Source organism: Perca fluviatilis, chromosome 8, assembly GCF_010015445.1.
Source record: "Perca fluviatilis chromosome 8, GENO_Pfluv_1.0, whole genome shotgun sequence".
NCBI lineage: Eukaryota > Metazoa > Chordata > Actinopteri > Perciformes > Percidae > Perca > Perca fluviatilis.
In genome coordinates this window covers 18,325,820-18,351,179 of record NC_053119.1, presented here as the reverse complement: position 1 = coordinate 18,351,179, position 25,360 = coordinate 18,325,820, and the positions used below count along the sequence as shown (strand labels likewise).

Below are 25,360 nucleotides of genomic sequence, written 5' to 3'. Positions count from 1 at the left end.
ATCTAACAACAACATCTCTGAAGAGGCAGCCATATGAAGAGCTCACAGCTTCACGCACAGAGTCCTAGAAGAGCCTTGCTCTGAAGTGGAAGGACTGGGCCATTCACCTCATCCTGTCTAAAAGTACTCAACTACCAAAAGACCACTCAAGAGAACTCAAGAGCAGTGTTTGCGTCATATTTCTGAAGTGGCACTGCATAAATACTCTGCCTTATTGTATCACTCTGAGACGGCTGTGCGGTTTCAGTGCTGTTTCATTGCTGTCACCATACATGGATACAACCCTAAAAAAGATGGTGGCTGACAGTTGCCAGTTTGTTACAGTACACTGTGACTTTGAAAGCTGCAACAAGTCAGTACTTTTCTGAGTTAAAGCCATTGCTAGAGGTCCCTAGCATCCTCTCTAACAGCACGTCATCCTCTCATGCCTGCGGTTCTCCTGAGACAGTTGTAAAGTCTTATCTGGATGCATTTTCATAACAGCCATTTACAGTCAAGGAGAGGCTGTGAGTAAGTTTATATCTACATTAGATGCAGACTAGAGGAAGGGAGAGCCCTATCTACAAGTGCCCAGGGCAATGCACACTTTGAGGACACATTTCTGGTTTACAGTCAAGCCAGGATAGATTCAGCATGTCAACACATGCAGTGTATTTCCCCCAGTTTGGTACTTTAGCTGGTTTACACTCCCTGTCTCACTGCAGCATATATTACTCTGTCTATATTCTAAAACTGTCTTACTTAAAGGACTAGTTTGATTTTGTGAAATAAGCTTCTTTGTCTTTGTGCTGAGTTAGGTGAGAAGATTGATACTACTTTCAAGGCTCATGTACGGTAAATATGAAGTTAGCTTAGCATTAAGAGTAGAAAGAAGGTAACAGCTAGCCTGGCTCAGTCCAAAGGTGACAAAGTCAGCCTACCAACACTTTTAAAGCTCACTAATTAACACATTATACCTTGTTTGTTTAATCCAATAACTATAAAGTGTAAAAACAACACATTGTGGTTTTATGATAGATTATGTGCTTGGCCAGGAGCTTTCTGGAGTCTTGGCATCATCGTGAGGTTGCCAGGCAACCATTGGAGATTCATGGAAACTACTTGATAGGCAGATTTTGTTACTTTCGGACAGAGCAAGACTAGCTGTTTCTCTTTTCAACCTGTATGCTAAGCTAACTGGCTGCTGGCTGTAGCTTCCTAGTGTCAATCTTCTCATCTAACTCTTGGCAAGAAAGTGAATAAGCTTATTTCCCAAAATATGAAATTTTTCCTTTAAAATGTGCATCAGTAGCAAGGTACCAGTACTATAGAAATTCAGCCAAGAGGTTTTATTTATTTTTTTATATAAAAACAGTTTATTGATTTATCAACAACTGCCAACTGTACAATCCTTAGGGATGTTGACATGTGTATGCTACACAGTCTGTGTGTTTATGCAGAGACCATTCCTGTCTATGAGAAGATCATAGTTGAACATTATGAAATACTGAAGAAAGCAAACAGAGCATACCCAAAATGTCAATGTTGTAATGGCTTTGCCTGCCACCTTTATGGGTAACCATGTAAGTCTTGCACATCAGTCACAGTCAAACAAGAGAGGCAATAATTAACTCTTAGACTGATGACTAAACTTTGCTGAGTGAGGAAATTGAGATTCATACAATAGTCAAGTCAACAGACTGAACTGAAGTCACAGCTACTTCACTATAAAACCCATAAGTCCTCCGGTTGATAGTTATCCATTGTCATTGCCAATGTCATTGAAAGAAGCCAGTGTTTAGTGATAGGTCTTCATTATAAAGTTGAATTTCCTGCTGACCAGGGCCAAAGGGTAACTGCAAACCAAGATTTTCTCCTTCTTCCAGTCTGAAAAAAGGGCCTCTCCGGAATACTCCACTGTTAAAATCCATGGGACAAACATCTGCGTTACAGAAAATAGCGAAGAAAAATGCCGTTGTCAGGGAGAAGAAAAAAAAAAATCCAAATTAGATTTCCGAAAAGGTCATTCTGGACAACGAACATAAAAAAAGCAATGGAGGGGAAAAAACTGAAATAGAATATCCTCTTACAAAGTCCTAATCTAATTTCCATCCCCAGAGGGGACAGAAAATCACGGAGAGAACAAGAAAGAACCATCACAAGCGTAACTGGACACCAAAATATAAATCTATAAAAGGCCTTTTATTACTCCATTATGTACACTTTTCACAGGACCTCCATGGAGAAGCTCCAGAGCGAAGCGCCGCTTCTAGTTGTGTCATGGAACTTTATCTCCACATTAAAAAGGACGAATAAAAAAAGAAATATCCAACAAACAGAAAAACAGCAAGACATTATTTTCATCTTAGTGCCTTGGGGAACTGCACTTGATGTACAAGTGTTAGTTGCATGAGTGAGGAAGGAAGGGCAGAGCCGAAGATCACAGCATCCATGGCCACGACAGCACCAACGTCCACTTCAGTCTGGCACTGCCAAACTTCCTGCCCATCCATCCCGGGGCTGCAGGCAACATCCATGCTGTCTGTGTGAGGGAAGGTAGATGGAGGAAGAGTCTACTGTTCCTGAGCATGAGCATGCTCCAATCCAAAGCAGTCTGTTCTAGTAGATCACTTCATATACAGTGGCCTTCTTATCACCAGAGCCTGTCACAATATACTTGTCGTCTGTCGAGATGTCACAGCTCAGGACAGATGAGGATTCCTTGGACTGAAGAAGATATATATAAAAAAAAAAAAACATGTTAGTCTTGGAGGCAGTTAACTCATCTACATTTGAAGTTAAGTGGAGAAGATTAGCTGACTACAGGGCAAGATTAGATTGCAATGACATCAAGGTCTGGCCTGATGCCCCTCAGAAAAGACTTCTTTGTCAGGTCAATAATTCAGGTTCAGTTTTCACTGATAGGAGAGTCCTGTCAGACAGCGGTCGCTGTGCCCTTCCTCTCAGAGACAACTGTGCATACTTTTGGACTGGCTGCAGACAGAGTGTATTGATCTGCATACCTGGAATATGCTGGCGCCATATGGAGTCCTCCAAGCATTCAACAGATTGTCCTTCCCAGTGCTTACGAACCATTTACCTGCAAAGAAAACCGTGCAATCAGGCCTTATCATAGTTGAAAAATGACAGTTTGGTGGGTAAATAGGACATACATAGAACCTCAAAATCCCATTGACACCTTTCCTCTGCAAATCTCACAATTTGAAACTGCCTCTGAAAAACTAAATGGCCGGTGTGTGACAGAGCGCAGTCAGCGAGCTTGTTACACCTGCAATCTCTTACTGCAGGTTCCAGTTAATCTTATAATGGACATGTGTGTTGAGCTATTTAAACAAACGATCAGGGAAATAAATGCCTCTTGTCCGCGAGTCTCATTGATAGAGCCCGCGGTGAGCTGGAGTCCATCAAAGAGAGCTAGCTAGCCTCCTCCTAACGAGACCTCTGAAATTTACAAAAATGCATTAAATTGAAATCAGACAAGTGTTAGCTAAGCTTTGTAAGACCTTGGGGAACCTGTAATATAAGTGCCGTGACGAAATTCAAACTGTAAATATACTATAGTTATGCCGAAAGTGTAGCTAGCTAGCTGCGATCTTTTCCCATTATATTGAATGGGACACATAGCTAGCTAGCTAGCTAGCTGCTCCTCCTAACAACACCCCCGACGTTCACAAAAATACCTTAAATTGAAATCAGACACAACGGTTAGCTTTGTAAGACCTTGGGGTAGCTGTGATATAAGTGCTGTGACGAAATTTAAATTGTAAATATATTTATTTATATTATATATCCTAAAGTCCGACACGTCTTACCAAATTTGCAATTAGCCATCAATTTTCGTAAAAACGGCCCATATTTGAGCTTTATATAGTTGATTTCTCGCATAAAAAAGTCTCAGAAGTGAATTTGGTAACGAAACATTGCAGTGTCTGGAATATGAGACCTGCTGTCTCGTCTCCAATGTGTGTGTATGGGGATTCGCTCAACCAATCAGCGCGCAGCTCATCTAAATATTCATGAGCATACCATATTTGGAAGAAAAGCTCGTGTTACAAATAGGGCCAAAACACAGGGATGCATAAGGGCCAATAAAATATCAACCAGGCCATTTTCAGCCCAACCAATGTTACATACCCCATTAGGAGACCTTAAGGAACAGTGTGAAATACCCTATATAATCATTTTATCACCCCTTCAAGAGTTAGCAGGCAACCTTCAGAACACAATAGGCATTCAGACTGTACAAAGGACACTTTAGTTTTAGCACTTAATAACGCCCCTTTGTGGATAATTACAGTCAACTCTCCCTCTATTTTATGTCTGTGTGTTCATACCACAGTAGGCGAACTTGAGAGAGAGGACACAGCTCTCGTGCAGGTGGAGCTGATACTTGTCAGGCTTTGAGTGGTGGAGCACCTCCACGTTGCTGCTCTCCATGCCCACAGCAAGCCACTCTCCAGTCGGACAGTAGCCCAAGGAGAAGATCTGGGAACGAGACAGAACAGTAATCACTGACAGTTCTGCGGCTAAAAGGAAACTGCCCTCTACAGTAAGTCTGTGGATGTGTGTGTGTGTTATCCGTCTCTTCTGTTACGGGTTGTACCTGTGAAGTGAAGTCATGCTGCTGCAGCTGTCGACCCTCCCTCAGATCCCAGGAGCGAACAGTGTTGTCAAGACCACCTGTCCACAGCTTAGTGCCATCATGGGATATGTCAATACAGCTTGCACCATCCGTGTGACCCTGGAACTGCCTGCAATCAAAGTCAGAAAGCATACCAACATTTATTGACATCACCTTTTAAAATTGCTTAAAACAGCAATCCTGTTGTGGGACCAAAGCCCACACAGTGTGAATAAGTGTTTTCTTCCAACCTAACGAGAGTCTGATTGTGCAGGTCCCAAACTGCAATGTTTCCATCACTGCAGCAGGAGAAGCAGACTTTGGCATCAGGGCTGATGGCCAAGGCGTAGCATGCCGGGGCTGAGGAGGTGAGTTCAGCTTTGATGCGGGGTGTCTGAGAGGCCAGATCCCAGATGGTCAATGTGCTGGCCTCGCCTCCAACGATCAATGTGCGGCCATCAGGCAGCAGCTTACAGGAGCGGATGTAGTTATCCCTGTTCTGTTGCACAGAGGACAAAGCAAATCAATACATGTTCAGGTCAGTGGAGCTAGAGAGAGATTTAGGAACAAGCCGGTGGGAAAGAGGATGAAAATCCTTCTGTCATAATAAACCAAGCTAAGGGTATCTAACCTACGCTTCTATATTTTGAGTTTCTCGCTTGTTACATTTACACATCTATTTGGTGATGTTCAAATTTCAAGCCAACTATAATTTATCTGAAAATGTCATGTGGTTTATTATTTTGTTCTTTTGTTGTTGCCAGAAGTACTTTGTATACACAAACACTGAGTGAAAGCATGAGCTGTATTTGTGTACCAGTGCATTTGCTATAACTGCCACTGAGATGTGAAATGCCTGTTGTGGTCCTCATGTATAACAAAGGATTATCCCATTGTGAATGGAATGATGTTGTGTATACAGCTCATTACCTTTCAAAACAACTACACAAACAGAACTCGGTGTAAAAAAGTTGACGATGAGTGAAACGTGAATCAGCAGCGGTGCTCACCAGACAGTCCAGTTGGGACACAGGGCTCTTGCTGCCAGGTTGGCTGATGTCCCAGATTTTGACACAGCCTTTGCCACCAGTGTAGACATGACGTGTGGGGTTGCTAATGGTAACAGCGCACACCACCTCGCCGTGGCTCAGCGTGTTGATCTGACGGGCGTGGCGTGGAATACCGGGGCCGATCAGGGCGTCGGGCGGAAAGGGCACAGGCTGCATCTGACCGTCTGCACTGACGTGGAAGGAGTAAGCCCTGATGTAAAAGACATGTGTTAGTGTTTTATAATCACTGCGTTTTTTCTTTTTAAATGTGTGACTAGAACAATTTGGTGAGACACTTACGGTTTGCCACCAGAAATAGATGTGAGGCTGGCTGGAAGGCCTGGAGCTCTCATGTGGGTGTGAGGATCAAACCCCTGAAAAATGACAAGATTGAAACTTTTGAATTACAGAATTGTTACTGACCACCAACGATCCACATGGTGTTTTCCTCGATCGATACCACTGTCATATCTGTCCGTTAAAGCCGGTTAGCTTAGCTTAGCTTAGTATAAAGACTGGAAACGGTGAAAAAGCTAGCCTGGCTCTGTCCAAAAGTAAGTCCTTGCGTGCATTAGACAAACAAAACAGGGACCCATTTATAGAAAATTAGCTCCACAGCACTTCTCTAAAACTCCACAGGGAACCTTTAGCAGACAGATACAGAGAGGTATTGATCTTCATCCAACTCTGGGCAAGAAAGAGAATGAGTGTCTTTCTCAAAATGTCAAACTATTCTTTTAAGTATGTGCAGTGTTTTTGAGTGATCCCAAATACAGCTACATAAAAAGGGCAGGAAAGGGTGTTACCATGGGGGAGCGTCCATAGGCTGCAGCTGCTGCAGCGCTCATCTGAGGGGAGATGTGCAGACCAGCATACACACTAGGACTAGTCAAGCCTCCATTCATTTCATGATGGCCCATCATGGCAAAGGGGGTAGGGTAGGAGCCTGCGATGGAAAGAGGGGTACGCAAAGCTGGGGCTGCTATGGACAAAGACAGGAGAAAGGAGAAGGATATTGGCATGTGACATAACAGTACATTGGGAGAGGATGGAAAAAAGATTATCTCAGTTGCTAGCGAGGAAAGAGCGGTACCAACCAAGAGCCTCCATGCCTGGTGGTTTGCCCAGGATGGGTCTGAGCCCGGGAGTGGAGCTGGTGCCAGGGGTGGGGGCATCGTTGCGGGGGGTGGGGGTGTTGGACTTGAGGCCAGGCGTGGATGATTTGTCATTCTGTTGAAGGAACGAGAGAGGAAGCACATTCACAATCCGGGAAACTAGGCACTGTGCAGACTGACAATTTGAGACCAAACTGTACTTAATCCAATCTAATTCTGACAACCCTCATAGTCCTGCAGAGTCATAAACTGCTATTTATTCTAAAACCTATTATGGCCACAATGGAGATGGGGCCGTTTTTATCCCCTTACTGCTTTGGCTTTAATCTTTTAGTGAGGCACAGGGGGGGGGAAATCCTGGAGGAGTTAAATACATTGAGCTATTAACAGAGAAGACCTGACTGATCCTGATGCGGGACAATATTATCCCTGACGTTTAGTCATGCACTTAAAGCAACGACAGCCATTCCTAATCCACTGCAGAAAACGTCCTAGATTTATTTGCACATATCCCTTTGCTCTCTCTGCAATTCTCATTTAAACCCTTTCTGTCCTAGTTTGTTCTTAACTCTTGGTGTCTTACATGACTGAGCTCCTTGGCCTTGGATGATGGGGTGCTTCCAGAGGATGCCACTGATGCAGGGCTGTTGGGTGTGTCCTTCTTTGGGGGGCGGGGCTTATCAATACCATTCTCAGGTGGTGAGTGGGCAGGGCTTGCCCGTGGAGTGGCAGGGTCCTGGAGAGAAACCGCAATAGATTTTGACATTGTTACAGCTTTATCTCAGTACATATCAATATGTCATTTACAATTACATGCTGCTCTGCTCACCTCATTAGACACATCTACCACCAGGTCATCACTTTTCTCTCCATCACTGTCCTGTAAAGGTAATTAGCAAATTAGTCACCTTTTTTAATGAAACCTTTGAAATGCGTCTGACCAGAAAAGGGTCGACAGAGTACTTTAACCCTTGTTTTGTCTTCCCGTTGACCATGCAACTTTTTGTTTTTCTGGGTCGAAATTTGAAATTGAAACCTTTTCCCCCCCCAATGTTTGGTGTTTTTGCGACACTTGTCGCTTTTCTTGATGTTTTTGTCACTTTTTGCGACTTTTGTTACTTTTTCTGACATTTGCCGATTCTTTCATCAATTTATTTTCAAATGCTATAAAATTTAATAAAACACCCAAATTCAATGAAAGTAGTAAACTGAACATTTATTTTACTTGTGAAGAGTGTTGTATGGAACCATCCATGGTTTTTTTTGACAATTTAGTTGAAAGAAACCCAAATTTCTGATATAGAAACTTTTTGAAAATGGGTCAAATTTGACCCGAGGAAAACAGGAGGGTCAACATTTTGGGAAATATAGTTATTCTTGCCAAGAGTTGGATGAGCCTGAAGCCAGGAGCAATAACTTCCTGGAGTCACGGTGAGGTTGCCAGAGACTCTGGAAAGTCACTGTTGCCGGCCAAAAATTGTCTCGCACGTAACGACCCATAAAACCACAATGTGTTGTCTTTCCACTTTGGTGTTGTCCGGACAAACGAGATACAAGGTGTTAAATAGTGAGCTTACAGGTGCTGTTTTTCTCACCTTCAAACAGAGCCAGGCTAGCTGGTGCCCCCAGTCTCCAGTCTTTTCACTAAGCTAAGCTACCAACTCCTGGTTGTAGCATCATATTTAACGGTGAGACATGGGAGTCATATCGACCTTTTTATCTTGATCTTGGCAAGAAAAGGAATTAGTGTTATTTCCCAAAATGTCGAACAATTCCTTTAATGACTTACATATCTGCTCATACTGTCCTTCTCCTCCACTTTGCGTTTCTTAGAGTCCAAACTGTAGTCAGAGGAGCTGCGGTGCTTCTCACTGGCTGTGCGTAAGCTTTCGGATGGGGATACAGAGTTATTCTGCAAGGAGAGAACCAAACATACTTCATTACCATTTTGTGTTTCATTATAAAAAGAGAGCAGTGAGTCATTCATCGGTTACAAATTCACAGAGAACACACCTTGCCAATCCAAACACTAAAAATGCCCCATTCACACAACTATGGATGCTGTGGACTCTTAAAATGCAGCTGTAGGCCAGCTCCAAGCAGTACCCTGACACCAGCCAAGCCCAATCTCACACACAAGCCTGTCCCTGGCCAAACAACAGAATGGGCCGTTATCTGAACTGAAAGGAGGAGGGCTTGTTTTCTGAGCTGGGCTCCCTCCTCCTCATAACTGGACAACAAACAGCCTCACACGGACATGAGCAGTGTGTTGTGGCTGAACAGAGGGCCTTTTCTCTGGAGTCATTCAGGCTAAGCGTGAGAGAGAGAGAGGGGTGGAGAGACACAGAGAGAAACTGTATGTTGTGGGCATTGATTGCCGCAGCGCGCTTGGGCACCATGTCAGCTCAGGCTTTGAGCTCTGATAAAGAGAATCTATATCCTGCCAGTGGGCACGGCAGCGTGGGACTGACTGGTGCTTCTTCATGGAGCCTGCCTGCCCACACAAGCTGGGACAGCTCACTCCAAACGCCAACAGAATGGGAGGAACTAGGCAGGTGTCCAGCGGCTTTCGCAGGAGTTTGCCATTTGCATGTAAACTGCCAAGTTCTCCTGATTCCCTCTGTCACTTCTTCTGAAGACCAAAGCAACAACATGGACTAAGTCAGTGGCAGCCCAGAGAAGTGAACAATGGCCAATAGACTAGCAGTCTGGGCAAAGGGCCACTGTCTGCATAATGGCTGACCTTTAAAGAGATGCTTAGCGTGACTCATTAACCAAAGTCACCACTCTGCTATCAGATGACCTGGGACAAGAGCAGAGAAACAAAACAGGCCTGCTAATCGCCCCAGGAGTTCCATTTCTTCAGACATCACTGCACCCATTCAGCTGGCCCAGCCTACAGAAACACAATCTCACAGGCACATCACAAGCCATCAGAGATCGCAGCCATTCCAATAAAACGCTTTAGCAGGTCCAGCCAGACAGGGTGGAGAAAAACAAAACAATTCTCCATTTGTGTTCATAAATATTAATTCCATGCCAAGGAGGAGATCAAGCTGGTACACAAGGGAGACAGTAGAAGGGATCAAATAAATCCTTTAAGAAGGGGAAGTCAAAGTCTTTCTTTAATTGTGATGAAATTACAAGGCTTCTAATCTCTCCAGCATGATACCAGTCATTTCCCTTCTGGATTAAACACACAGGAGTTATATTCCAAGCCTCATTTCCAATTAATCATTTTATTGAAAGCAGATTACAACAGTGCATGAAATCAGCCAGTAGCATGCTGCTGGCATGAATTTTTACTTGACATTTGTGGTGGAGATGAAAGTGTGATAAATGATGAAACCAACAAGTCCTGCAACCAAAAGACAGTTGCGGATTTGGACACTTACCGTGTTCTCTGGATCGCAGACATCACAATGGTGGCCGAGGTGATGAGGAAACCAAGTAGAGCAAAGAGAAAAACACGTCAGTTAGCATATCATAATAGATGCTTCTGGCTGAACGTGTGAGAATCAGCTGCAGGGCACCAGGCCCCTCTTATCAACGTGTGTTGCAGCTGTTGAATAGCTTATGCAGTCATGGGCTGGGAATGTACCAGCTCATTACCCAGACAGAATGTGAACAGACAGGATGTGCTTCTCACCTAAGGGCCATACAATTCTGCTCTAGAGAGTAAGAAGCACTCCGCACTAAATTGTTTTCCCCTGTTTAACATCTATGCAATAATGTTAAAATGAATACACATTTCAATTATTCTAAATAAACTGGTTAAGCAGCAGCTAATGCCCAATTGGATAGCAATAATCCTGAGCTCAATTACTCACCTCTGTGTTCGAGATCATGGTGGTTCTTCTCATCCTTTACTGGGAGGTGGGCTTGGCTGCCCAGGGCACCTAGTGCCAGCAGGCCTGATCCGGAGCCTGTCACAGGGGGGATGCCAGGCGGCTGCAGGCCTGAGGGGTGAGGTGGCAGCTGGATCGGAGGTCCATGAGCAGCATGGGAGAGGTGCTGTGCCTGGAGCTGCTGCTGCTGTAAGTAGGAGATAGACAGACAGAAACCGAGTGGGTCAGAGGGAAAAGGCAAGGAGAAACCACACACTAAACATGAAGCTGATCAGTTAAACCCTGGATGATATTAGCACATTCACACATCTATTACTGTCAGGATCCGACAGCAATCCCCCTCAGTGCTATTTCCATACCAGACCAGGGTGGCATAAGCCCTAGATCTGTGCTGAGGAGAGTAGAAGTTATGATCACCTGCTCAACACGTCTAATGCATGAGACACAGCGCTCAAAGACAATCCATCGCACTGTTAGTAGTGCATGATGAGGAGTTTAAAAAAAATAAAAAATAAAAAAGGGGGAAGGAAGGAAAAACATTTAATTCTACATTAATGACAAAGCAAAGTGTGATTTAACCTGTGCTTAATGCAGAGGAATCATTTTACATAAGGTAAACTAGCGATTTATCTTACTGCAGCACTCCTATGCCATCAGTGAGTTGAGCAATCCTCTTAAGGAACATGAAGCTGTGTAGGAACCTGTCAGCCTGTGGGCTAAACAACTACCTGCTTACAACACTTCAAAAACATAACCAGCATCTATTTACTCCTCTCATAGTCATGTTCCTGGATTAACAGAACATGAATCATTTGCACACCCATACTTTAAGAGGCTGAGGGAACACTAAGTGCCAGAAGCTGGCACTCCTTCCCTCTCACTCCAAGTATTTGAGTGTGTGTGAGAGTGAGAGTGTGAGTGTGAGTGTGAGTTGTGTGTGTGTGTGTGTGTGTGTGTGTGTGTGTGTAAGGCTGCTGTGGGAGCCAGGACCAGGGGTCCCATGCTGGCACTCAGTCAACCCTCCAATATTCACCATCAATATTTGAAAGGCACAGGGAAATGGATGGGAGTTAAAAGGCACTCAGCATGGAAGTAAGCAGTTTAAAGCAAGGTTAAATAATACTTAGCTGAGACACCAATAAAAACATCAGCAATTTATTACCTGTCTACGAGCCAGCTGAATAATTCAGCTGCTGTAACAGAACGCACCTCCTCTCTTTTACAAGACAGACTTCAATCAATGACCATTTATGGCCATTTTAAGAATATTAGGCACTTTGTAATGACAGGGGAGTTGGTACAACACACAGTACAATGTGGTGGGCTTGCCCAACACATAGTTAAAAATACATTAACTTAGCAGGAACTTGCTTTCAAATGTACTTTTTCAAACAAGATATTCAGTCATAGGTCTTACAAAGGGCACCTACTTCAAAAACATGTCCTCAAAATCCTTTCTGGAGGGTCTTTTTAATTGCTTCTACATTATCTAGAGCCCTAAAGGTGGAGAAGACTAGATTGGAAACTAGTGAGGTTTTAAACTTGCAACCTTGTCCTTTGCTCCATTGGGCAGATGTCAATCCAATTACAAAATGTACCCAGGACACAATGAGAGAGAGAGAGAGAGAGAGAGAGAGAGAGAGAGAGAGAGAGAGAGAGAGAGAGAGAGAGAGAGAGAGAGAGAGAATATTGTGTCCATGTGGGAAATTAAGGAGCCAGTTCATTGGCAGGGGAGAGCCATCCTCGCTCATTGTGTTTAATGAGGCACTGATGGGTAATATGCATGGTTGATCAGCAAGAGCCCTCATTAGAGGGCCATAAATGAAGACAATAATAAATAAAGAAAGGAGTCTGGCCTATTTCCTCTAATTTAATATTCCAAGATAAAGACCTACTCTTTACCCCTTTTTTCTCAGACTGAGTGGGGCTACAAAAAAAAAAAAAAACAAAAAAAAACCACACACAGGCAAAATTGAGCAAATGTATTATAGTATATCTAGTGTATCTCTAGGGTACTAACTACACCAACTATAGTGAAACGCATAGCACAGAAAAAGTGCCATGCAACATGCACAAGCCCTTTGAGCCCAGATGTGTGCACACACCAAGTCAATTAACAGTATGGCACATATACAGATGTGTGTGGATTTGGATGCCACTGACCATGAGAGCAGGGTAGGCAGCTTGCTGCTGCTGAAAAGGAGGACAGAAAACGGTCAGGGCAACAGCTGCTCTAGACGCCCTCTCTCCATTATTATATACTGCAATGAATGGTGTTACAGACAAAATAAATATATTTTACTTTTACATCTTTTTAAAAACAAAGCCATTGTGTGGGTTTATCCAGGTGGCCAGTCACTGGGAGACAGGTGAGCTTATCTGAACTACTTCTTGGCTGACTTCAATATTTTGTGTTTCCTAATCAAAACAGTATCCACCACCAGTCAGGTTCATCTCAACGCAAGCAGCTGCCCTAGTTGTATCCTATCAATGGCCCTCAGCCCCATCAATAAGGCATGCAGCTGGCTCCTGGATGCTGCCTGTCTGCCTGGCACGCTCTTTCACCCCACCTTGCTTTACAATATGCATGAGGATTTTTGGCATGCCTACAGAGCTTCTCCTCAATGAATAACTAATGGAAAGGTATTCGTAAAACATACAGTAGCTATATTTCCACCTCCTCTGACATGAGCAACTGCCGTGACTTGGGTAGAGGCCTGACTGTTTCATAAAACAGGCTGGGTGCCAAATAGGACCATATACTAAAATCATTAATGGGCTCGTCCAATATTTTATAAAATGTAGACTTTTAAATGATACTAATTTTAAATTATAGCCAAAGACCAACAGAGAGCCACAGTGAAAGACTCAGACAGGCACAGAAATATTCCAGCATTATATTGTTCCAAATGTAAAGAAATCACATACACAGGAAGGAGCCACAAATTAAATTAGCTTTTCTTATGAACATCTGCAGCTTGCAGCTGCTCTGATTTGGTGAAAGTGTAATAAAGCATCTGCTTTAGTCCAACAGATAAAAAACCAGCAGCTCTCCATCACCTCAAGACACCTCGTCAGACAATTTCTAGGGAGCAATTATACTGGAACAAAAGGTCACCAAGGGGGCATTAATTGAATTCCAATATGCGCCTCCAGTCATCAAGTCTGCTTTTTGAGCCAGCCTCTTATGCATGCTAAAGACTCAAAAGATTCAACTGTAGTAATAAGACCACTGACAGCCTGAGCTTTGTATCGCGGGTGACACCAATCACTTCTGTTTCAGGAGGGCAGGGTGAGTACAGCTGATCAATGAGGAGCAGATGGGGTTTTGAAGCAGTGATGAACACCACACATCACAGCTCAGTGCTGCGGTGTGCAAACAGAACTGTGCAGCAGAGCTGTGATGGCTGACTGCTGTCTGCGCTGTCTCAGCTAGCTTGCAGCGCTGGCTGTGTTCTGCTCACCCTCAGCCTTTTAATTCCCACAGCTATCCAGGTCAGCAGTGAGGGATGAGGCTCCTCGTTAAAACCTTAGCCAATTAAAGCAATACAGGCTGCGAAGGGGATCTCAAGAGCTCTCAGGCTCGCATTTATAAACACACAACAAGGCAGTGAAGATGCCGCTGAGACCAAAGTTGGAGCAACAGACCAGCTTTTGAGAGCTACACTTGTATATAGTTTGAATATTTTGGTGAAGAATATAGAACTAAATAGGACAAATATATATATTAACACATTTGATTCAGCACTGTAACTTTGGCGGGTGGTGCATCACATTCTATTCACAGTTCAGACTATTAGTTGGTGCATGAAGACATTTACATAGAAAAGTATTGATAGGTAGTGATCATCTTATATGCAGGTCAAATAAAGGAATAAAAGGGGGTATACACACGGTGAGTGGCAGATTGGGAAGTCCACGTACCCCGATGATAGCATTCAGCTCAGTCATAGTCACCTGCTTAGCCCGCTCCACTGCCTGAGCAACCTGCTGTTGGTGCTGTGGGAAGACATTTACAAAAGGATGATTGGGGCATGCCAACATCTATCACACACCCACACTCACTTATCAGAGAATTTCACACTTAATATTCATAGTGCTGCTGCAATTTTAAAAGTGAGGGCAAACGCCACACACAATTACTCGAAATTGCTTAAACTGAAACATGTTTTGAAGTAGTATCTTTAGAATACAGGCAACAATAAGCAACTTTATTTTAGTACTAAATTGTGACGCTGTTGGAGAGCAACATTCAAAACTCACCTCTTGTGACAGGAAAGGCATAATTTGAGCTAAAATCGCATTGAGCCGTTTGGCAATCTCCGTCTGGAAAACAAAAGAGGAGCAAAATGAGACGGTAAAGTATGAAACAGACAGTGACTTCATATAACCCCGCCTTTAATGTTTACACCGATTAAGTCAATTACTGCGGCAATCAGAACTGCTTGACTCAACATCCTCTAAACAGCGTGATATTGACATTTGAAATATTTAAAACATTAGGAGAGCCCAGGGGGATGGAGCACAGCTGTGCTGAGAGTGCACTCCATGCTAAACGGATATGAGCAGGCAGAGTGCTGCTGTGTTGAGAGGATCCTCTCTCACTCTGCCCTCCTTCCCCTCATCTGCAACTCAGCTGTCCTGCAGTTAACCTCAGAGTTAAACCACACAACCACACCCCAGGAAGTGAGGCCCACGAACCAGACTGCATGGTTTACTTACATGTGACCGTGTGGGCAATTTACGTTGAAGGGTTATAACTGCAGTTTGAGCAAAGGTTATAAACCATAATGACCTCGAGGGTAACACACCTCAAATCTATGATCAATACCATTAGAAGACAACTACCAGCCTGTAAACATTAAGAGTGCAGTGGGCAGTCCTTCCAAGACGCCTGGGTCATTTCTCACTGCAATCAGCTGCCCAGCCCACCACCCTCCCAACCTCCCATCCATCCACAGATCCCTGCCTCCATTCTTCTGCTTGTCTACCAACTGCCATGGCAACGGTTGCAGCCCTATCTTGCTGGGATCATTATGCAAATGGAACCTCTGCTTGACCGTAACAGGCTTTAAAATCATATTACGTGCTTGGAGGCAGGTCATTAAATTGAATTTTCAGCCTGTCGATCACATGAACGTAGCAAATGAATGGTGGATAAAAAGAGCAATGGGAGGTGTGCAGAGTGGGTGTAATACACACCCCTCCCCTGTAAAAACACCGCACAGCCAGCTTGTTCTGCCTCCCTCTTCTTCCAGGGATGGGAGATGAGACTCTCAGGTTCAAGCTCTGCACTGGGAGCAAAAAAATAACCAAGTGCCAAAGCTACATCATCTATGGAATTTATGAGCTGCAGTTCAACCCAAGGCCACTGCGGAACACAAACACATCACAGGGATTTTCTCGATTTTTCATTTGGAGCAGCACACACACAATGTACTTTGCAGACCGCCAGCTTATTTATTACACATGGCAGAAATGCCAGGCAGTTTTGGCAGCCAGACGTATTACCTCTGAGCAGAGCCAGAGAGATTGGAGAGTAATGTCCAACAGAACGAGACCTGCTGACCCTAGCTGCAACATGGATAGCCACTTAGTCGGGCAAGCCAGCAGGACAAACAAGCTGAAGATGAAATATCAGATGAGAGAGAGTAAAGCCTGAGATCAGAGGCAATAATGTGAAACAAATATATGATAGCATGTGTTACAGAAAGTACAATAGTCCATAAGACAACACTGATTAGAACTTGATTACTGTCTGCAGAAAAGGAAGACGCTGAACTTCAGCCTCCTCGGGCACACAATATATGTGACCTACAACCAATAAAGCAATGAGAGGGTTAGATGAAGGTTTTGTCAGCATTAGTATTAATGCAATGTCGTAAGTGCTCTAGTAAGAGCTCAAGAACGCCCTCAGAAATGGTTGAAACGCTACAGAGCCTGTATAATCCATGTTTGTTGAGATAAGCCATGTCAATAGCAGTTGAACATTTGACGGGATTTGTGAAAAGGCCTTGAGCGCACAGTCCATTCCTCTGTAGCTTAGTGTCATGGTGACAGCTGGCTGGGAGAGGTCAGGAGGTGGCTGATCCACTGCTCCCTAAACAACTGGCAGCCTCTACACTCTCACAACACAACATGCAAATACATGGAAGAGGCATCAACTCAGCTCGCCACTGCTGTCAGAATTCATACAGTGCAGTGCTGGGAGGATTTTTTTGTTCTGCTGGCAGATAAAAATGGGGCTGTTGTCATTTTAAGTAGATGACAGCTTGGCCCTTGAGAGGCCGGCTTTGTGCGGCTGCTACACAATTACAGGTACTCGGACCTGTGAAGCACCACTTTAAGAGCCCTCTCAGGCTGGCTTGTCAATGGTGTGCAGAAAGGTGTTCACCTGTTGCTATCAGCAGTGGAAAAAACGGAGTTGAGACACTGATTGAGTATTAAATACAGAGAGAAAACTACTGGTGGCTCTGGTCACACATGATCCATCTATAAACAATACTTGACTAGTCAGATTTAGAGGGCCTCCAATTTGTCCCAGATGACAGCATCGCCCGTTTCCTGATTTTTCTAGTAAGAAGAAAATTAGACTAGCACTTCACTATGGCTCATGCAAGCCAGAAAATGACACGTTTCTTCTAAACTGAAATGTTAAACAAAGCCTCAGAGGCTTAATGTGAAGCAAGTACAGAATACATTTCTAATTGGCATTTGAAGTTACCTGTACTGATCTGAGTAAGGCCAAAGCCTGCCTAAATGGATGCATGAGTCATTACTATGATTAACCTTGTGAGCTGCAGCAGTGATTATCTTGGGTAAAGGACGCCTGTGAACTTAAAACAAACTTATTCTTACAAAAACAGCATAAAACAATAACCTTCTTCAGCATGCCATATCTTAAAATACAATAACTTTCTGTTTATATAAGTGGACCTGACACTTAACAGTTCACACCCTGTAATTATTACACTCCCGTCCAGTCCCACATGACAGATTGGGGATATGGAAGCATTGACAGCCACAGTTTCTCCCACCACTTTTCAATGCACGCCTCTTTAGTATGAACACTGCAGACAGTCCACTGGCTGACCAAGTTTGTTTTGGCCCTGGGTATGGCAGATAGTTTGCTACTTAGCAAATGATTCCTGCAGCCATGTGTCTCGGGTCTGTGATACAACTACAGGTAACAGCCAAATATGATTGAGCCTCAGCAACATCCAAAACCCAAACAGCTCTTGGAAACAAGCACCAGATGATGTTAATTACTGGCTGACATCACACAGCAGAAATTAGCCGTTTGCATCTACATACTGTCACGGCTGATAGAGAGGGATCAGATGACACTGCCACATCAGTCCATCTGAGCTGTGCCGGTGCGTGTGTTCTGAAATCTGAATTATGTCCCTGCACTGTAATGAAAAAGGCATAGTTAGAGGAATGGATTTCCTCACTGTGGAATAAATCTCCTGGCAGGAAAATAATATTCATATGTGCATCCAATAATCCATCCCAACCCTGCCTGTTAACCACTCCCCATCTTCTCCTCCTCCCCTGCCTGAGCTGTAAGCTGGGGGAGCTGCATGGACGGGCCCACACTGTTTGCTCACAAACACGCCGTTCAGCAGGTTAGGGCCCCACTGATGAATTATTCAAGCGCTTCAATCGGCTCTGTTGAGGTTCCTGATAAAAGTCAGGCGCTAAAATGGATCAGTCGATTAACCTGTTTACACAGAGCTGGGCTGTGGCCCCTCCCCCAGCTCTATTCTCCCAACTCGTCTCCAGCTCCCATCCCCCTCCTCTTTCCTCTGGTTGGCGATAAGTGCCTGACAGAAGCTATCAGAGCGGGCCGAGCCCTGACAGACATGTGGCAGTGTGACACACGGCCCAGACACTGATGGATCACCCTACCACACCAATCCGCCATGCCTCCCAACGCTTTCATTAACCAGGCTAGGCTGTCGCAGGAGAGGAAACAACCTCACTGGTTTAAGAGCAGCATGCATGGGAATCTCTGGATTACTCATTGATATATTCTTTATCTCTGCATGCATCAGTGTGACTGATATGTGGAGCAGAAGATAGGATCTTTCGATAAAGATAAGAGCACAATAAGTGACTAAAGGACTTTTGCACCTCTCTTGTAATTACTGTTAATCTTAAAAAGAAATACTGACCCATCAGCAATCCTCTCTCTTTAATCATTAAGTCAAAGGCCGAGCCTGCCAAAGTCTACATTTAATCTTATCAAAACGCTGAGGCAAATCCAGGCTTTACACCACTGACCAAAACATGTAAAAACGGCCCCTGCAATTGTACAAGTGGTGGTACAAGTTTCCAATTGTATTGCCTTGTTTGTGTGCAGTAGATGTTTACAGCCTGCAATTACTAATGCTCAGTTCAGTTCACAACTTACGAGTGGCTCCTCCTGGGTCTGACATCCCCTGACTCTGTGGAAAACCACTGAGCTGAAAAATATGAGGAACATCATGGTACATACCTGTTTGTGCATCTCTATGTTCAGTCCATAGGACATCTCATAATACTGAAACGAAAGCAAAGATTTGATCGCGATTAATGAAGTCAAAATATACTCATTTACAATCAAGTTGTGGCATCATTTAATATACGTATGCAATTACTTTAAAATTCTTATAAAAGTAGCTTTTGTTTTGTAGTTTATCTTATAATCATCATTATAATGTGACTAACATACTGCATATAGCCACATATCAATATTTTAATTGATCACAACACTAATAACATCACCAAATGATCTCAAAGGGAAATTAAGATTATGATTGAAAACCTCAATACAATCCAGCTTCTGCTGGAAAACATGATAAACTAAGATCAGACAAGAAAGGAGTTATTTCAGCAGTAACAGCCAATAAATCGATATTTTGTTGTTTATAGTGTGGGCACAGAGAAGAAAGGGTTAGATTTATCGATCACCATCTTAAGCCCTCAGATCTCCAGGATGTCTATTTACTTATCATAACGCGATTGCTCAACACTCTTGATATTTCAAGCCAGGTCAGTCTGACTGGCTGAAATGTAATCCGTGGATCCCACAAGTGGCAGCCAGGGCAGAAATGGCTTTCCAGTCAGCGTCTATTTGATGAGGCCAATGCATTATTCAGTCCATTAGCTTCTTCGAAAATTACTCTCAAACAAGAGAGCCATTCTGTCTGAGATCAGAGCCTCACAGCCATAGCGTAACCTGACACCCAGTGCTGGCTGTGGGATACTTCCCTACATGTTTACCTAACCTCCTCCCTGTCAGGCTGACATGTTGTTTTCCTGTGAAAAGAATGTTTAACTTAAGCCTGCATGTATTGGTTTAAGTCATCCGTGGTGTGTTGACCTGGGACAACAGAGTACACCGCCACAGAATAACCTCCTGATTGCGTCGTGTCTGAGCTAAATTCCTGCATCATAAGCATGCCTATGTTTTTCTAAAAGGCTGCTAAAATAAAAGCTAATAATTTAGGTTTACACAGAAACTAAGGTCGACTTAGTGCAAAATAAGCTGCAGCAGGTTCCACGTCCTCCATTTTGTTTGCGGTGGTGCATTTTCCCACACACTGCTCTGGCCCTCCACCATCAGCTCACACCTAATTTATGGCCATGCATATGTCTGAGCGTGGAGTCTCCTAGGAGAATAATCAGATCAGCACACACAGAGGGCAACACTGCAGTCGACCCTTGGAGATCAGGGGCGCGCTTTAATGGAGACTCAGCCCACTGCCTCCTGTCTGTCAAGAAGAGCTCCTCCATAACAACCAGCTACATCAAACCCCCCCGGGGGCCTTTCACAGGCCTGTACCTGACACTCAACCCGCCCTAACAACCACACAGGTGATCACAATAGCCTGTCTCGCTCCACCCCAACTAGATCTCCAACAAGCCTTGCAATTTGGAACCATAATTGCTCCTTATTGTAACATAATCTTACCATGACATAGTGGCGCTGCATCTCGGTCTTCTCATTGGCCAGTTTGTCATACTCCACCTTAAGACTAAAATAGAAGACAAGGTGTCAATTTCAGGCATCTCTATCACTTCAATAACTCACTCACACTTAAACACTTGACAACGGTGTATATTTCATTTAACAACCAAATATTAGCCTTTATTATTTGATAGAGTACACGCTGACACTGTCATACTTTGTAATCATTACCTGTGATACTGGGCTTGCAGGAACTGAAATTCATCTTTAATCCTGTCACAAGACTCTGCTACGGTGAATTTGAAGCCAGGCTGACCGGGCTGATGTGGAGCCTGAAAGAAAAGGTTGTAATAATCACATCAGTCCAGGCACAAGAGAAAGTTAAAAAAAAAAATGTCTACATTGTGCTGCTGAAGGGAGACGAAAGTTCTCACATCAGTGACACTACTTTCTAGATAATATCTCCTCTGTGGTAAGTAAGACATTACCACACCAGAGAGGTGGGTCTATTTCACACTTCCAGAAGCTAATAACACAACATGAACAGGCTTTCACACTGAAAATGAAATATAATCTCAAAAACGAATAAAAACCACCACCTGTCCCCATGTTCAGCAGAGTCATATAGTGTATGGATGAGTAAATACATCCAGGCATGCAAACCATCTGCATCCATTTACCACTGTGTGCATGTTTTGGTGTAGCATAAATGCATTGTGATATAACCATATAGATCTGATGAGCTGCATTAAGGGTGGAACACGCTTTGCAGGGCAGATTTCAGAGGATCAGCAGCAGACACAGTCAGGAACCATGTCAACATCAGTGTTGTAAGATAAATAGGTAAGCTCTAGAAGGCTAAGTATAGAGGGAGCGCTTCTTACCGGATGTCGGCCTTGTGGATACATCTTGAAATGTATCCTTTGTTTATCTCTCCAGTGTACAGGTCCTTTGGCAAAATGGTTGAAATGTGCTCACAGCCACACCGGTCTCAGCAGGCTGGGGTGGGGGGCAGGGGAGGTCGTGAAAATCCTGTGTTGAAAAATGACGCGGTTTAATCTTTAGACGAAAAAAAACAACAACTACAGTGCACGTTGTTGTATAATAAGTAATCAGAACACCAAAGTAGTTTCAGTCATTGCAGGCAGTTTACAGCCATGTCAAAAAGCAGCACTATGTCCTGCGCTTCGGTCTTCTTGACCTTATTCGGTCAATGGTCAGCGATAGACTCGATATATGTATATTAAAACACCTCGATGTATAGCCTACTACTGCGAACACAGCTTAGACCAAATAAAGACGCTACTTTTTCGCCGTCAAAATTAAAACGCCTGCATCAAATTCGTTTGTTTGGGACTCAAATGTTGACTGATGTTCGTCAAATGACCAAAGCCCCGCTCTAGACGTCTCCAGGCAGGCCACGACCGCCAGCAGCTGGCTTCCACCGACTGTTTGACTCCGCGGAAAGCGATGGAAACGGTGCGCTGTTGAGCGTACGCCCAAAGAAACTGAAAAAGAAATCAACAGCTCTGGGAAATACATACCCGTGCGTGCGTCCGAACCGTCCGTCCGACTTTTGTTCCCAAAGAAAAAACAGGGTAGGCTATAATTCATGTGCTTAATCCCTCCTAACATAAACGTGGTGGACGCGGATCTCGACAAGCATCCTCTCTCTCCGGAGCGCACCCAGCCAGAATGGGGGAGTAGTTGGGAGAAAATGTGGTGCGGTCGGACTCGATTAAACTACTCTATTATCAGCCGCGAACCTCCGAGGAATGTGCGCCTTTAGTGGCTGGTTAATCCCAAAAAGGAAAAAAATATATGCTTCAAAAATCTGTCTTTCGACTCGAAGAGATTGCAGATTCTTTAAAAGCGTAGCATGGTACTCTCCGCAATCTCGCATTTCCCCTAGTTGTCCAGCTTACCCCGGTTGCCACACACAGGCAGCAGGGCTGAACTGCCGTGAAAGCGCCTATCTGTCCAATCGGATTACTCGGAAGGAATACGGCCACATCTGCCTATCGGAGAGCGACGGCCCCCACGTGGGGTGCAACGATACATGACATCATCCCGCGGATCCACAAGGCATCATCCATCCGTCCCCCCATGTACAACAACAACAGCAGGCATTGATGTGCCGACAATGATATCCAAATTTGACAGAGACAGCACAAATTCCACATCCGCGCTTCATCAGGGTGTTTTTTTTACCGCCCAAATAAAGTTGATAATTTTTTTGGGTGAGACCACCAGCGGGACGGGGAGGGAGGTGTGCGGTGCAACAAGCATTCTTGAATTGTTATCCCCATACAAGGAAAAGGGAGGGGAGGTGGGAGCCTGTTTGTAATACATGGTTATAAAATGTGAAGCAATGTTACTGTGAAACAGCCAAACTAACAGCCAAAATCAGAAACGTGCGGGTTAAACTCCCCCCAACACACGTACACCGTGAAGGACACACTAATGACCAATCGATCGACGCTATCCACCAAATTAAAGCCACGAGGCCGACTCGACATACATTTTTAGCCTTAAATAGCTCGCGATTCTTGCACAACACATCCGCGAGCCAACCTATCAGCATTTGTGTAATAGTTGTACTGCGGGAAGAGAAGAGATGATTGCCTTTGTCTGATATGAACATGAGCCATGTCTGAACGCAGCCTCTACGCCTTGTTTTGAAGGTTCAACTCTGCCCCACGTGGGACTCCTCTGCGGCTTTAAGGCCTCTTGTCCAATGGCAGCGCGGTGCACTTACTTGCTGGCTTCCCATTGGCCCAGCAGCGTGGAGCCTGTCATTCACGGAGCAGCGTTGTCAATCAATACCACGCGGGGTCAAGCGCTGACAAATGCCTGTGCTCCTCGGTCCTCTGCCTGTGAATAGAGCCTGGAATGGCTGCTTAATTAGCTTCGAATGGCTTTTCTCCCCAGTTCAAACAATCTGTTACCACCACGTGGTAATGAGAGCCTACATTAAACAAAGGAAGAAAGGAAGCATGCAAACAGTTGTAACATTACAACCTGTAGTTTTCCTTTACATATGGGCCTATGTAGCAGACAAAGGATTCTGTTTTACCTTTTATGGCCAATCGAACCTGTTCTGTTTATCACAAAGGCCAATGTTCTAACATTAAACCTGAGAGTAATATTAATATTATGCTGTATGCAGGGATGTAGTGCTTCCACAATCAAACACAAAAAATAAGACACTTGTCTTCTTGTTTTTTAAAAAGCTACTTAAACCGGTTGTACGTTATTTCTTGGCTGTGATAACAAGCCTGTGAAATAAGGAAAAACAGCCAGATGAATAAAAATAGCAGCCTAATTAAATTATCTACAGTCTTTTAATGTATAACACACATTCAAAGCTGTTAAATTAGCAAGACATTTGGAGTCTATACATTTATAACATGTAATCTTATACAAAATGGAACTTAATTATGGTTTTATCGATAAAGCAAATTTAAAGTGTGGTCTGTATAAGACCTTAATAAAGTGACTAAATTGTGAAACAACCAGCTATGTTTCACACAGCTAGTATAGCAGTATCTTTTTGGGAATGCTAAGGTCATTTTGTCATGTTAAGGTCTGAGATTGCCCAGTTGTGGTCTTACTTGTCATTCTTGTCAGCCACCTTGAGGATGTGGGATGACTGTGTTATTTCCAAAAGTATGGAGGCAGTCTGTGAGAAACTCAAGCACACATAAGAGCTGGCGGGCTAATCTCAGCCAGGCACCCCCTCATGCTTGTCAATAGAGAGTGCTTGGATTAAAGGCAACAAAAGGCCGGGCCAAACCCCAGGGAGAGGGGGGCCCTCCGCCTACTGAGACCCCCACACTGTTTATTTACACGGAAACCCCAGCCTCAGTAAAACTCCCACCCTCAGGCATTACACACTGGCCTATTTGCAGAGGTGGCTCTTAATCTTGACAGAGCATGGATTGTCCTCACTCCTGCCACTTTGAACTGAGGAGCAACTCACTTTCCACATAGCTCAGATATAGCTAGTGAGCAAATATTTTTGCTTGTTCCACATAAGAATTACTGCGAGGCTTATTGTCCAAGCAGTCACACTCTGCATGTATTTCTGTGGAGAAATTGGTATCGGTACTGTTTGAAATCAAGGTTTTGCAGCCGCAGAGCAAAGATCAATGATATGGTGGAACTATTCATCATCAACCTACTCAATGTTTTTGGAGATTACAGAGTTGGCTCATTATTGTGACTTGCAGTTAATAAAACACTTGGCCATTTTTCTCTCTCATGCAGGCTCACTTTCCTGTTCATGAAGCAGAAAATGAGGGCCCTGTTACTGCAAAGGCTGGGTTTGTATACTGCAGTGACTTACACTTCAGGGTACTGGCATGCTGTTTACATGGAGATGCACACATACATACTGCACATTCACAAACAAACACACACACGCTATGTATCGCAGCCACGTCATTCGCAGGCAGGAGGCAGAAATTCACAAACATACACACGCACGCACACACACGCATGCACGTGTGCGCACGCACACACACACACACACACACACACACACACACACACACACACACACACACACACACACACACACACACAGTCACACAGTCACACAGACCATGCAACAAAGGGTCTATTGTGGGGTGGAAAGATGAAATGCCTGTAGAGTATTATCAGGATGACTCATCAGGCAGTAATCAATGAAAACAGGATGAAAGTCCTTATCAAAGGAGAAAAATGCAGACATGAAGAGTGTCTCAAAACAAAAAGAAGTCTTTACTGCC

The 25,360-nt window shown here is 44.0% G+C and overlaps 1 protein-coding gene across 11 annotated transcripts; it reads right to left on the bottom strand.

The window, feature by feature from the left end:
• Positions 1–1,516: 1,516 nt before the first annotated feature.
• tle3a (TLE family member 3, transcriptional corepressor a) lies at positions 1,517–22,762 on the bottom strand. Of its 11 annotated transcripts, none has more exons than XM_039808862.1 (22): positions 22,514–22,762; positions 21,473–21,620; positions 20,820–20,920; positions 20,592–20,655; positions 19,134–19,178; positions 14,897–14,959; positions 14,528–14,632; positions 12,797–12,826; positions 10,616–10,820; positions 10,181–10,188; positions 8,575–8,697; positions 7,615–7,665; positions 7,369–7,521; positions 6,768–6,900; positions 6,477–6,652; positions 5,971–6,044; positions 5,632–5,881; positions 4,873–5,120; positions 4,604–4,751; positions 4,335–4,485; positions 3,003–3,079; positions 1,517–2,706 (listed from the first exon to the last, which is right to left on the bottom strand). In XM_039808862.1, exons 2-22 carry the CDS (start codon positions 21,494–21,496, stop codon positions 2,599–2,601), a joined length of 2,337 nt encoding a protein of 778 aa, XP_039664796.1. In that variant the 5' UTR covers positions 21,497–21,620; positions 22,514–22,762; the 3' UTR covers positions 1,517–2,598. The 11 variants fall into 11 exon arrangements, with proteins under 11 accessions (XP_039664796.1, XP_039664795.1, XP_039664798.1 ...); XM_039808861.1 differs by lacking the exon at positions 22,514–22,762 and adding an exon at positions 22,133–22,507; XM_039808864.1 differs by lacking the exon at positions 22,514–22,762 and adding an exon at positions 22,133–22,507 and having other exon boundaries at positions 6,477–6,649.
• Between the last annotated feature and the right edge of the window lie 2,598 nt (positions 22,763–25,360).